Source organism: Simochromis diagramma, unplaced genomic scaffold (assembly GCF_900408965.1).
Source record: "Simochromis diagramma unplaced genomic scaffold, fSimDia1.1 OVJJ01000208.1, whole genome shotgun sequence".
In the NCBI taxonomy this organism is placed as follows: Eukaryota; Metazoa; Chordata; class Actinopteri; order Cichliformes; family Cichlidae; genus Simochromis; species Simochromis diagramma.
In genome coordinates this window covers 2,499,194-2,514,476 of record NW_024386789.1, presented here as the reverse complement: position 1 = coordinate 2,514,476, position 15,283 = coordinate 2,499,194, and the positions used below count along the sequence as shown (strand labels likewise).

Below are 15,283 nucleotides of genomic sequence, written 5' to 3'. Positions count from 1 at the left end.
AATCTACACTGCTCTGATCTCCAATCATTCCTCTCCGTGAAAGGAGGCATTCATTCACTGCTGTAATCTCTCTCTACGGCCCAGCAGCGACCTTGTTGGAAACATGATTTGGTTGTAACAGAGGAACAATGTGCTGGCCCTGCACTGGGCTAAGCAGAGAAGGGTTGAACAGTCGTGCCCTGCGTAGTGGAAGAGGATAGATACCTGATGCATGGGTTGATTACACTTTGTATAATATGTCAGTTGTGCCTGAAAGCCTTGTGGTATGGTGAACTTTGAATTATATTGACAAATGCTCAGCTCTTAATGTAAACGCTGGATCCACGGATGAATCTGGACATACTGTGGTGGTTAAGATGGAATTTTAATTGGCATGTGAAGACATGAAACAGATAGTTCTACCTTAAATGCCTTGAAACCCCTCCAGAAAATGATTAAAGGGCACGATTACCATAAAATGTACAAATAGTTAAAGGAATTAAAGGAAAGGGGTTTTCTTAATATTTTAGTCTTATTCCTGGGTTCGGAGAGCTCTTCTGAATGTAATGATGCTTAAAACAGAATCATTCGCCACTGTGCTGAAAATCCTCATCTGTTTCTGTATTTGTTTTTCCACTAAAGCTAAGGCCTGTGCACTGATTTTCTATGAAGACGGTTGTGTTTAATCAGTTGATACCGGTAACTGCTTACAAAAGCCAGTTTTAAAGATTTTCATTTCATGTGGATTGAGAAAGATGGTTTGCATCATTCGTTTTACGTGGAATCTCAGCCCGTCTGGGTAGATATGCGTTGAAACTAATGAGGTAGGTTCCTCAGAAAAAAGATGTCTGAAGAGGAAAAAATCATGTTGGGGAAGTGTTTTAGTGTCAGTCATGTCACAGACATAGTGATGATGATATAACTAGTAATTCTGACTTTGTCATGACAAAATGTGCAGCTGTCTGTACACACGAACTATGAGGATTTGGTCTATGACTTGCTGTTATTGCATAGACCACAAGTCATTTGTCATTTGTTAATCTCCATCCTGCAAATGAACCATTAGCTTTTCATTATGTTTTGTTGGGCAAAAAAGAGAAATAAATGTGTTACATCTAATTTGCATTTACATGTCAAACAAGAGCATTCAGAGAGCCCAACTCTCCCTGAAGGACCCGATTTCACCTCTTTAAATCATTTCGAGCTGATAACCAACGGGATGATAAACAACAATTTATATTCGACGATTGTAACCAAAACCTGTATGAACTTCATCACTAGGACCAAGTTTGTGTCATCAACACAGATAAACCTAGTTTTATAGTTATAGAAAAACGCTATACAGCAGGGGTAGGCAACCTTTCAGATGGCAAGTGCCATTTAAAATTTCCTCAGAAGTCAGTGTGCCATATGATTGCATTAGCAATAAATTTAATAAGGCTCTATATGAACAGTTACACAATATATAGAACCACTTTATAGAATTATATTTGTTTGCAGATGTTGGCAGCTATCAGCGAATAGCTATCAGCTATTTTGAAACAAAAAAAGACATCTTTTATCCATAACAAGAACTCCATAACAGCAAATGAACTGTACAACAGAAAATACAAATGCTATTTATGGTCTCCTCACAACAATGATAAGAAAAATAAACTAAGCCAATATGGCATGTTTGTTAATACAGAGATACACATGTTAATGTGATCTCTGGTCTCCCTCTCAGAGACACAGGTCTCAGAGTGTCCAGCATTTAGACGGCTACCTGAGGACACTCGTCATGTGAGAGAAAATCTGCTCACACAGATATGTAGAGCCAAATACTGTCAATAAGGCCTCTGCAATGTTCTGAAGACAGTTAAACTTGTCAGGTAGTGATGTCCAGCAGGTGAAAATGCAAGCTCCATGAACACACACCTCTATGGATTCCAGCTGCTTCGATGTCACATTAACTGGCATTAACTCAGCCAGTTAATGCGAGACAAATCCAGCTGCTCATTAAAGATTTCTGGTTTGTTCAGAAAATAAAACATTGGTCCATACACCTGAAAGTCCCAAAAATGCATTGTGTCTCGAGTCTACGGATGTATCCGTGTATTTCCATGGTGCTGATGCTGTGCTGAGCAGAAAGCTCCTGAAGCTTTTGAAGTGTTGGAATGTGGAAAGCTAACAACGTCCCTCTCACCAGTTACAAGTTATTTTTAGCCAATTATAAGTTGAATCTGGTAGTTGGGGTTGTTGGCTAAGATACTGTCATTAAGAAGAGGCACAACTAATGTGTCTATGCGAGCTGATTTGCGATGTGCATGGCTGGCGCGGCCATTTATTTTTTGATGCACCTTCTCAGATTAATTCACTGCGTGTCGTGCCCAGGGCTGGACTGGGACAAAAAAAACAGCCCGGGCATTTTGACTAGAGACCGGCCCACCAGGTATTAAAGCCATAAAGTCTTTGAATGAAAACAAACGCTGTTGTGACAGTGATGTACAATCTTGTTGGTATATGTATGATTTCTATACATTTTATGTCAGATAAAAACTTTGGTTGTAAGCTCCAGATAATTATTTAATAACAGCCAGACATTTTAAATGAGAATAAGAAAGTATTTCTTTGTGCCCCCCTTTCCCTGTTAATGCCCTACATGGCCCCCCTGTCAAAACTTTGCTAGACCCGCCCCTGCACAGTTACCAGCTGTCAGCTACCTAAAAAAGGATCCTGGTGTTATTTGTCTCTCAGAAACAGTTCATAACTTCCCTTCAACTCATTCATGTCACCTAAAAGGTAAACCTGTTTCTCCATCACCTGTTCAGCTCTGATGATTCAGTAAGGACATCTCCTGGTTTCATCCTCATGTTTCCCTCTCATCACATAAACAAACCGATATCATGACCAGCAGGTTTTACAGCTGTGGCTCCAGCAAACATCAGCTGATACTAGAAATTAATATTAAATAAATTCTAACAACAGCTGATCAAGCTTAAACATGCTGCTGTTGTTTAGCGCGACATCCGGCGGTTTCTTCTTTCTGGCGCAAAGTGGGCGATAAACAAGCAAGAGAGAAAAGCCGATCAGCTGATCATTGATCAGTTTCATGATTAAAGTAGCAACAGGAGAGGGAGGGGGAGAGAATGAGAGAAGAAGAAGCAGCTGTGCAGCAAAGACACAGAATAAATCCAGCTTTGTGTCTTTTTCCATCCTAGACAAACTGCGTCCCTTCTCAGCTCAACACGAAACGCGTAATAATTTCTCTGAATGCGGGAGGATTCGTCTTTTTACGGGAGTGTTGGCAACTCTACTAACTAATCTTATGAATAAAATAAAGTTCACTATCAGTAACATCATAGCACCGATCCAGCTGTATAGAAACTCTGTCATGCTAGCTAGTACGCAGTACGAGTTATTGTAACTGACTGTAAAAAGTCAGCACAACGAAAATAAACTCCACCTAAACTTGGTTTATATCTGACCCAGATAGACTGCAGGTCATAACTTCTTACCTGAAGTTCAGTTCACCTGACACTGGGACCAGCAGCCGCCTCAGGGTCTCTGCTCCTCCTGCCTCCCCTTTCCCTCATCCACCTGCTGGCCTCCACCACTTGTTAATTTTACTGAATCTGTGGAAGCTCTGCCATAGCCACCACCAAACAACTGAGTTATTTTTACACACCGGCCAGCATCTGGCCAATCCACCACCTTTCATTGTTTATACCGTTACAAAAAAAAAAAAAAAAATCATCGGGCCACCGAGCAAATGCCCGGTATGCCCGATGGCCGGTCCAGCTATGGTCGTGCCATCAGTTAACCCTTCGTGCCTAGGGTTGCCGACCCCTGGTATACACTGTATATAGTGAAGTCTGCAAGTTTTCAAACAGCAAAATTTGTTTTGTGCCCAAATCATTTTGCACATCATTAAAATGAAAGTTATTGGCCATGTTTGCATAGCCCTTTTTAAAATGATGCTTTCATGACATTATTGTGTGTCGGGTGGTGGTCAAGGCTATCCAGACTGACAAGTGGGACATTGAATGTCACCTCTCCGGTGGGGAGGGAGCCTGAGATTTTCTAAATTGGAGTCTGTTTTATACCAAATGCAGAAAAAAATGTTTTAAGAAAGCAATTAAGTTTGTGTTCTAAAACATATGATCGTTTGCTTGCAGGACACCAGGAGAGATGAGTCCTCCGTCACAGATGGTGTGGTCAGTGAAGATGGTCGCCTGCAGGTTCAAGCTCATTGCATCTCCAACCCACATCCACTGCCACTGTACTTAAGGGAAGTTAAAGACTTTCTTCTGCACTTACATTTGGATCACCTCGATCCATGATAGTCATGCAGGCAGTAATGCCTGGACTGGAAAGAAGCCATCCTTAAAATATTACAACATTCCAGCTCATGTGTTAGAATGAAAAACAAATGTGTTGTTTAAATTAAAGACTGCATTTGTGACAGAACAACAAATATTTTATTTTGATTTATATAAGTAAGTACAAAACAAACTTGTGGTAGGCCTAAACTTAGTTTCAGAATAATTACATATGAGACTTTGTTTCATTGTAAGATTATAATAGTGATGGCAATATAATTGTTTGTTGTTCAGCAGAACAGTGCCCAGCATGTTGGCCGTTATACTTTGTTGCATTTGAAAATAAAAGTTGGGCTGATTTTAAAATCATTACAAAAAGTGTTGTTAATTGTTTTTAAATCATATTCAGGTTACCACTGAGAATTGTCATTCTTATTTTCAAATTTATTCTCATTTTGAATATTAATCCAGCAAAAAAATATTTTGAGCATTCTTCTCTGAGTGTTCAGTAAGACTAGAATCTGTATATCTGTATAGATGCCCGTACATGCATGCAAAATGTAGTTTTTACTTTCCCTGAACAACACAGCCTGCAGATGGCACAACCTGTATATCTCTGCCTTAACAGAGACGGTTGGACGGTTCCCCTATACCGTCCACTGATGGACACCAGTGCCGTCACAGATGTTGACTTTTAATCTGTCAACATCTGTGACAGGTTGAAAGACATCTCTTCTCTTTAGCCCAAAGAGTTTCCACGATTTCTAAAAAGAATTTCAGATTCTAATTGATCAGAAGGCAGATGTTGTATTTTTCCTGGTTAGCTCACAGTATTTCTCAGAAGCACTGCCAAGCCCATGCAGTGATTTCCACCACAGAACCATCTGTTTTTAATGCAGTACTACCCAGTAGTTGTAGTTAATGGTGGTTTCTCCAGGTCCTGAAATTTTGTAGATATAACTTTGTAATTTTTTAAAGATATTTTCTTTTTTGCCCTTTTTTGCACTGCTCAGCTACATTATTTTCTTTAAAAAAAATCACAACCTGATCTCTAGCAGTCACTGATAAGGTTAAAAAAATGACAGTATAGGAAAATGGGTCAGGGGGAACTCGTGCAAGCCAATTTGGGTCCCGCAGGTCATTTTGCTCCCAGTATACTCTAAATAAAATGAATTTTTAGTTAGAGTATGCTATCTACTTTTGCCCTTGTTATTGTCTTTTAAATGCAATCTTCTTTGACTAATAAATTCTATTTGTAATGTATAGACATGGACATTTATTTTCCTCACACTTACACACTTTCCACCGCAGGGGGAGCTGTGTAACACAAAATAAAGCTGGGACCTTGAAACAATGTCTCCTGAAAGTCTCTTCAGATCAGCCTCAAAGAATATTGACACTTACCCAGAGGATGTCCTTGACGGTCTCCTCAGATAAAGCCTTGAAGGTGTCACTTACCTTTTTGGCTAAAAAAGCAAATTGACAGGTGCCCACTCAGGTCCTCACTCGGGGACTATGTGATCTCAGAACCTGGAAACATTTTCACCTGCAACCCAATCCCAAACAGCGCTGTGCTCTGTGGGATTGGATGAGTCACCTTATCCCCTAGTTTGTGTCCCATTACCTAGCAGTTGTAATGCTCACACCAGTGTAACGTGTCCAAGGTAGCAGGCGGGGCAAGCTGAGCTGGCCTGAAATTTAAATTAACCTCAGCAACATTTATGTGTGCATGGGGAACAGGTGTTGCATTACCGGCACCCTCAAAACCCGCCATGCACCCGCGCCTCTGATACGAACGAATGTACACACTCACATATATTAGCTGGAAGAGCTACTGAGACACATGTCTGCTACTAGTTTAATGCTTATCTCCCCCTGCAGTTAGGCTCCCTTTACGGTGGCTGGTTTCAAAGCCACCGTGAGAGTGTGTTATTGGAGGAAAGAGGGTAGGAGAGATCACTATTTGTGTGTGTGTGTGTGTGTGTGTGTGTGTGTGTGTGTGTGTGTGTGTGTGTGTGTGTGTGTGTGTGTGTGTGAGTGACTGTGGCAGGAAATGTCACAGGGAGGTACACCATCTATTTTTCAGTGCAGCTGAAGCTCCTGCTCATCGTGGGAGGCTGTACCTGGGTTTCTTTAAGATTAAATCCAAAGAGATGATTGTTTTCTGTAACAAATTCCTGAAACTCAGGAGCACAAAGCCTCTTCATCAGATATTGCTAACAGAAAAAGTTACTCAAGCATGTAACACCAACAACCACCTTTAAATTTGTATTTTTTCCCCAGAAACTTTCAATCTTTTCTAAGCTTTTCTTAAAGAACCGCTTCATAACTTGGGTATGAAGCGATTTTTTCCTCGCCCCTGACGTTAGCTTAGCATAGCTTACCTTAGCATAGCATAGCATAGCCCCAGCATGACTGTCTAAAAATACATTTAGTAGCACATGTTCATTTAACCCTAGATCTTAGCCAAGAAATAATCTGGTACTTTAGCTTTTGTACAGGTAATTAATAAATCAATCGATATATAAAAGTGAAACTTATTTATTCAAGCTATTTTTTTGGAGTATACCCCAGTTTTTGATCTCAATCCCCCATCAAGAAAGAGTATTTCCTAAATTGTCAGACTATTCCTTACAGGCACAGGGTTGCCTTTGGGAAAGTGAGTTTGAGAATGAGATGGAACTGGCTCAGAGTTTACTGCAACTTCTGTGGACCATCAATGAGCAGCCGAAGGACATTTGGAAAGTGCTTTACCCAAGCAAGAGTAAGCTGGGCTGTAGAGATGGGGGCAGATGATCCCCTGTGGCATTCTCCCTCAATTTCTCCTTAAGAACTGGGTCATAGAAGATGAAGGGTGCAGTCCCAGTCTTTCTGCTCAAGTGTTTTTATGGCCACCATAAATCATTCATTGGTCTTGCTCTGCTCTAGAGGCAATTTGTGTGTCCGACACAGGGAAGCCCTTGTTGACAAACCATTCCCCTCATCTTCGACATCAAATTTCATTATTCAGCACTGCACTGGGCTATTCTTACCTTTCTATACCAGGAAAAAGAAAAAAAAACAAAACAAAACACGATTTCATCAAAGGAGATACAAATGCATCCTCCTATTTTCCATCCTCTGGTGAAATCGGAGATTCACTTCCCCGCCAGCTCTTTAAATGGACCCAGCAGGTCATGGCCTCATAAATGTTATTTTGAAAACCCATGCCAGTGACCGCATCAGACAATATGGTTCCCACAGGCACCATGGGAGCCTTTTAAAGGCTTGAGAGAATATGAAAAACAGTACAAAAGCAGACACTAGATAACCAGGTATCATAAAGGATTCCTCTGTGTAAAGGGATAAAAGCAATGTATGTTTGGGCTTTTCCGACCAGCTAAGAAAAAAGAAGCTTGGATATGAAATAACAAATAATTGCAAATTCTTACCTCCTGAAATCTTTTTTTTTTTCCTGAGAATGATATATGATTAGCACATTTTCCAGAGCTTCAATGTGTTTGTGATATCATGTAGGCTATAATTGTCATGACTTTGCAAAGGTTGCTTGTTAAGAAGTAGATAAACCACCAAATCTCTCAAATCTATCCTCTTAAATCTTTAACAACCAGAAAAAGGCATGTCTTTTTATGTGCAGTTATAGCCAGAGGACATTCCTACACACACACACACAATGTGTCGAATGCACATGTTGTTTAAGGCATAAGGTAGCAGGAGTTTTCTGTGAAGTACTCCCTACATGTAGAGCCAGGTGGACGTCGACTGTTCTCATCGATATGGTGCTCTGGTACTGTAGCTGCTATCAAACTCATCACAGAATAACTGAGTATTGCTTCATCGTGCATACATCTGCAGGGAGACATGAGAAGTGATGCATCTGCAAAAGAGTGACTAGGATTCCAAATGCTGTATATATTTTCAGCTCAGTTGAATATAAGAAACCCCCCAAAACAACACTTCACTTATATTATAGTGGTGAATACTGTAAGGACTTTAATGGGAAACAGATGTACAGAGTTCCATACTGTAGTGTTGCCTTGTCCTACAGTTTACATTGCTGTTTGATGCTTCCTCCTCACTTGTCTGTTTGTGAGAGAGGTACATCAATGTGCATGCACCACTGGATAAATTCTATTTGTATCCCCATGTTTGGAGTTCAAGAAAAAAGATGCCACAGCTTTTACTTCTTTAGCGCGCAGACTAAACAATCAACTCACCCAACGAAAACTCCTAATGGGCTGCTGAAACATGAATTATTCATCTGGGCTAGGTTGCCTGGTTTTCTTGTGCAGGCACATGTTTTATTGCCCAACTTGGCTCCGTGACAACAGCTGGGCAGTACCTCAGTCCTATTTGTTGTGGGATACCATTTCAGTTCCCACGCAAAGCTCCATCATCAGTCCTACACCACAGTACTAATGGTGGAAGATTCCTCTGACTTGCCCTGTCTGCTGGGCAGTGACTTGAGATACTCCAGATGTCGACGTGCGTCCTCCTGATTAGCCCTGACATAGTAGACAAGGTAGGAGATGACCATGGTGAACCAGCCAAACATAACAACCAGCATGGCCACATCTGTAGTCCTCTTCATCTCCACACAGAGGTCTATGTCCGGTGCCAACAGGAAGGCAAGTCCTTCAACTCCTATTTTCTCAGGTTCTGAAGTGTGGCACACAACGCCTGTCAGTGATGCAGGCTCCAGGTCCACACGAGGCATGGCCATCTGCAAATTGCAATTACAGTGCCACGGATTGTTTGTTAGGTTGGCGCGAGCTCGCAGCCCCTCAAAGGCATCAGGGGTCAAGTTTCCTAACTTGTTAGAAGAAAGGTCCAGGAACTGTAGCGTGGAGCCGAGGCCTCTGAACGCACCTGGTTCTAACTCACTTAGTTCATTGTGTGAAAGGTCTAATTCAACCAGTTGGGTTAAACTGGCAAAAGCATTTGTTGGAACTGTGGTGAGGAGGTTAAAATCCAGGTAGACACGTCGTGTGTCATTGGGGATGTCCTGCGGGATCTCTGTGAGCTGCAGGTTGCTGCAGCGCACCGTCTTGCCGCCACTCTCGCTCTCGGTGCAGTAGCAGTTCTTGGAGCAACTCGTGGCAGCATGATGAAAGCAGAAGGTCATTAGCACCAAACTATGCAGCAGCAAACACATGACCACCGAGTGGCGTAGCAGCCAGTCTGCAAGAAGGGACATTGTGGGATACGGTGGGCATGCTCCAGGGAGGACCACCTCAGCTGAGGGCTGAAGTCCACGTCAACCTCCCCAGTAACTGTTGAACCTGTTGCATAAAAAAACAACAGAAAGTGACACGGGCTGTGGGAAGTTTACCTTCTGAAAGCAAGAAATGAAGAGCAGCTTGTACAGTGAAAAACTTTTCTTTTGTAAAACACTGATGATTGTAAATGTTCTTCAGAAGCGGTGATGTTATTTAAGGGAGCAACAGGAGCTTATCTAATTGCACTGTGGAGGCAGCGGGAATACTGTACGCTCATTTCAGCGTGTTGCCAACTAGCAACAACTGGTGTTTCCAAGAAACTCAAAGGATCAAAGATTCCCTTCATCCCAGCACAATAAACAAGCTAAGAAAATACTTTGCTGTCACTGTGCCTCTTTTATAATTGACATCCCTGCAGTGCAGGGCTATTTCAGCACACATAGACGGGCATTAACATAGTAGTGTGACACTAAGAGGGAAAAAAAATGTTCTAAACAAAACATAACTCCACCTACATTTTAACTTTTTTTCTTTAACATCTTTTGTCAAATTTCCAGATTTTTTATTTAACATGTTCTAGTTTTACTGGGAAGTGCAAGTAACACAGAGATAAGAGCTTGTCTTTGTGTCCTGTAAATGATAAAACTTTTATATTTTGTAGGCAAGTCTTTGAAAATTGCAGGTCAACCCACCTTAACACACTTCATTAATAGCTGATAAGGGCTTACTCCTATCCTGTTACTAATCCTCTTCAGGAAAAACTCCTTAAGTCAGTGTAACGTTAGCGCTGGCCACCCAATCCTTATGCTGAGGTAAATGCTAATGCCCCCAAAACAACTAAACAGACAATGTGATGATCTGCCTTGTTTGAAGAGAAAGAAGAATTCACCAGGCTGCTTAATTTCTCCAAAATGGTCAGGGACTGAGCAAGATCCACTTACCAAGATTAAAAATGAAATCGATCTCTAAGTACCTCAAAGTATCACATGACTGGGGGGGTTGGGGGTAGTGAGTAGTGGCACTGGTGGTGTGTACATGAGATGCAGCTAAAACCCTCAGTGCACACTAGTTAACAAATGAGTGTCAGACAACCTCAATAATGAGCCATTTGGGGAGACTGATGCAAAGCACAGACGAAGCTTGTGCTATTAAGCACTGACTGCTGCGGTTTGCCTCCTTCAGATATGCCATTTATCAGTCTTCATCAAGGCCAGGAAAGCAACTTTCAAAGGATTTCCCTCTGCACTCTGTGGCAGCAGGGTGTTCGAGAACGTAAAACAGCACGACAGAAAAGCTTAAAACCCAAGGAAATTAAGGGTCTTGTACAGCTAGTGTTATGCTTCTGTAAAGGCAGTACTTTTCCCATCACATAGCATGCCAGCCTGGTATTTGGCTGAGAGATAATGGGGGAGCAGAAGTAAAAGGGCTGGTGACAGAGATGGGGAAAGCATGTGGGTGAGACGGGGAAATTGGACACACAAGCACAGGGTTGTGAGAGAAAGAATGATATCACAACGATTTAAGGAGAGGGGTAACATTGCAGTGACAGCACAGAGAACATTGCGTGACACTAATGAGAGATCGAGGAAAAGGGCAGATGTTAGTAAGCCAAAGAGGCAGCTGACAAAGACAGCTGGAAGAGAAAGGATAGGCAGGAGAGGGAAAAGGCAAGGGACACTTGTAAATAAGATCAAGACAGTAGACATGGTGTAAGCTGGATGAGTAGCAGGGTGGGGCACAGGTCTGCAAAAAGAAAAAAAAATGAAGAAAAATCTGTAATGTATTTGCAAAAGATTGCATGCATGCAAATGTTCTAGAAACAGTTAGTCTTCTTAACGTAATGTGATAAATAACGATGCAGCTGGCACTGCAAATGCATTGCTTTTGCAGCCACAGGTCAATCTCTCACTTCCTAAATTCACTGCTGTCAGGCCTGCGCACACTCTGGGACCATTTTAATATGGAGCAATGACGTGGACACACACACACGCAGACATCCGAGTCATTAAGATCTAATATATGTTAGTGTCTGTTGTGTGTAGTCTCACAACAGTAGCCTATTGCGGCAGCTGTGAACACCACGTGAATTTTAAATAGGGGAAAGTGGGGTGATTTGTGCCAGTGGGGAAGTTGTGCCACCCCCTGTTTCTAGGGAACCATAGAAGAAATTGGTCATGTGACCACACATTTTTGAACAGTCAGCCATTTTACTTATCCTGCAAAGAAGGGAACGACACTGCATGAGAATTAAGCACATTTAAGTTAAGAAAACAACAGTTTTTCGGTTTTCAAAGTAAAATTTCTAGGCTCAAGGTTTTTCGGTTGATTTGTCTGAGCAGTTATAGACAAGTTTGAAAACATTGCACAAATGTTTTAATGCTTTGACAAGCTACACTGTGTCCACACAGCTAGCATGATGTTAGTTCAAAACTGCTGGATGATGCATTTTTTCCAAAATAGTAGGGTTGGAGTGATTTGTGCCAAGGGGCCTGGGTTAAGCTGTGTCAGTGGCACAACTCACCCCCAATTATGAATATTTTAAATATATTATTTTATTGTAATTGTAGCTTTTATTTCTACAGTTTACCACTAAAACTATACTACAATCTTAATTTCAGACCAACAATTAATACTAGACTATCATGCCAAGGAGTTATAATGAGGAGGACAGGCAGGGTTTCCACTCCTTTAGAGGACATGGAGAAGTCCATTCGTCAGGTGGCAAGGAGGATGAACATATGCAGGATGACATTAAAACAATACAGTGAGAAGAGAAGAACTGGACTTGCCAATCAAGTCTTTGATGAGCATAGGAGAAAGAACTGGCAGAATATATAAAGGCACTAGAAGCAATGTTTTATGGTATAAGTCCCATGAAATGCCTTGAACTGGCTTTTGAGTATGCACAAAGAATCTTTTATAATCAGTTGCACAATTTACCACAAGGTATTCTTTCCAAAGGCACAACTTACCCCACATCGGAGGCATGCTGTGCCACTTTTTTTTCCAGAAAGCTGTATTTCTTAAATACTATATTTCCGATTCAAAGTGATTGTGCCCAAGGATGCACCACATCCTGAAATATATGTACATATTTTATTTGAAAGCATTACTGTCATGGCCTCGCTTTAAAGTCACGTTAACTAAAAACTGGCACAATTCACCCCACTCTCCCCTGAGCTGACCGTTATTTGTGGCGGCCTGGGTAAACAGCAACAAGGAAAGGACAAATGAACATCCTCGATATAGCCTGTTTAACTTGGATTGGTCCTTTTAATGCAGGCCAAATATTATTTCACTGATTTCAGCTCATGAAGCCCTATTCTGGATACACTTTTCTGGCTCCGTGCAGCAAAACACTGCACTCGGTAGATTTCCATTTCCAAATAAAAATCTTTTTGACTTGACTTAGAGAGCAGTACAGTAAACAGTAATACTGCCGAGCAGCCAGCTCTTCTGATGCAATGGCTTTCACTCCGTGCTGGAGATTAGAAAACTGTGTCACTGACTCATCAGTGTATCCTCAAGATTGACTTGAATCTTCAAATCCTCAACGTAAAGTTTTACAGCCTAGTGATGACCAGCTGACATCACAGGAGCTAAAATGAGTGGCTTAAACCGGCTACCGGGTCCTGCAAAAATACCAGTTTTCCTCACGTACAAGCATCTGGTTAAACTGAAAGCAGATAAAGGTGATACCTCGTGGAACCGATACCTTTGTTAAGTTTGTCTTTCATCCTGCTTATAGTCAGCATCATTAAGCGCCTTTTCCCAACAGCAGCTACGTTTTTAAAATCTTAGTTTAAACGGCGATTTTTTTTTTTGTTGGTTTTTTTTTGGGGGGGGGGGGATTAGCTGCATAAATTATCACAAAGAACAAAAAACACATGCATCGTGGCCAGTATCACAAACACTCACGTCTTTGCCGCTTTCCCTCTTCCTTCCATGGCGCGTTTCTAGGCAAGTGTCCAAAAATAATATCTTCCACCAGATCAGTGCGCTTTCCAACAAGCGGCTTGTTCGATATTTTGGTTCGCCTCCAGTAAGTCCTCCTGCAGCTCGTCAAACTTGCGGCGAAAGCCGCTCTGGAAACTACGACGCGCCAGTGGAAATGCCCCTTCACTCCAGGGCTCTCACTCAGAGCAGCCTTTTAGTTTCCACGCAACGAGAAAACTAGGCAACATTGCCCAAGCCTCAGCGAACTGGCAAGCAAACAGAGCGAGGGCATGACTTTCAGTGACGGCGGTGTCTCACTGACTTTGATCCAAATACATGGCAAAATTGATATTAATGCACAGTCTCACGGCGCATTTACGCACTGGTCGGATATTTTCTGCCACTGCTTGGAGCTGAGTGCTGGACATATATACAGAGGAAAAGTCCATGTGATGGCATGACTTAATCCATTCATTCGTTTGAATCTACTAATTGCTGGGATTGACGTGAGTTCAGTGTGCATGCATCAGGTGCCAGGAAAGTAAAAGAGTGTCCCTCCCACACCATCACACACAAACGCAGAAATGAGCTCATGCACAATGCAGTGCACAAACATGGCTCGGTTGTGCTGGCAGCCTACACTGATCATGTTTGATCTGAAGCTTGTTGTTTCAAACATGCAGCCTGGCTGCCAGCGCTGTGGATCTTTGCCGGTCTCCAGTCCCCTTTCCTGCCTGCTGCCACCCGATAAGGATGTCCAATCAAATACACTATAAAAACAGACGTGCATGGCCACTAGCCTGGGAGAGCCTGCCAAGCAGCCAGTCATAAGGTATTAATGGAATTAAAATCAATAAAATGGGATACTTCACCCAAACTGGTGCTCTGGAATAACAGAAGGCATATGATTCACTTCTTTTTTCTTTCATTGATAGTGATGAATGTGTGCTAAGGAAGAGATTCAAGCATAAACATGAATAATTTTTGATTATTTGAGTTGAAATACAGTATTTTATGCATCTATGAACTGCTTTTTGTATAATCCTGGAGCAGTGAGAGATAAAGAATAAAATAAAATAAAATAAAATAAAAATCACTGTTTTCCAACATATCCTTTTCAAATTCCCATCCCAGTGCCTGTTTCAATTTAGAACGTATAATTTCTTTGTCTGTCCAGACATATTACTGTAAGATTATTTTAGGGACTAGTAATTGTTTGTGTTATGAGATCCAGGCTGGATAAAAGCATCATAACACATCTGTGGGTCTCAGTCCTCATGAGAGATACATGAAACATGGCGTTCCGTGCTGGTGCTCCTTCTGCAGCCCTCAGGTTATGAGACTGCTCTCGTCAATTAGACAAGGATCAGATAGGTGGAAAAGCATATGACAGAGAAACAGCAGAAAATAGGATTACTTTCCTCATCGACAGAGGAAAGTGCACTGGCAGTCAGTCTTTCTCAGCTTAATCAGATTATTTTAAATGCTCCACGGTGGTTGGCAGCTAGATGGTGCATTAAAAACCATGCATTAGTCCTGACAGAGTACACTTCCAAGTGGATCAAAGTTTCCCTTTTTTTTCTATGTAACTGGGGGGTTTTATGTCTGCATTCCTGATCAGCTTCAAGCGTCCTCTGTATTACCACAGTACCTGTGCAGGTGGCATACCTACAAGCTAACATTAATCCATGAAGTCAAATTGCTGAGTGGGGATTTGGCTGAGAAAATGCTAGCACCAAACTTTTTACAATGTCACCTCAAAAGGGTGGGAATGTATTTTTTTTCTATGTACTCTGAGTTCCAGTGGAACAAAAGGACTCATGTTAATGAGATCCCGCTCTTTCATTC

The 15,283-nt window shown here is 41.7% G+C and overlaps 1 protein-coding gene across 1 annotated transcript; it reads right to left on the bottom strand.

Moving 5' to 3' along the window:
- Positions 1–6,805: 6,805 nt before the first annotated feature.
- Positions 6,806–14,174, bottom strand: lrrc3ca (leucine rich repeat containing 3Ca). Its single transcript, XM_040023339.1, has 2 exons — positions 13,418–14,174; positions 6,806–9,562 (listed from the first exon to the last, which is right to left on the bottom strand). Exon 2 carries the CDS (start codon positions 9,475–9,477, stop codon positions 8,683–8,685), a length of 795 nt encoding a protein of 264 aa, XP_039879273.1. The 5' UTR covers positions 9,478–9,562; positions 13,418–14,174; the 3' UTR covers positions 6,806–8,682.
- Between the last annotated feature and the right edge of the window lie 1,109 nt (positions 14,175–15,283).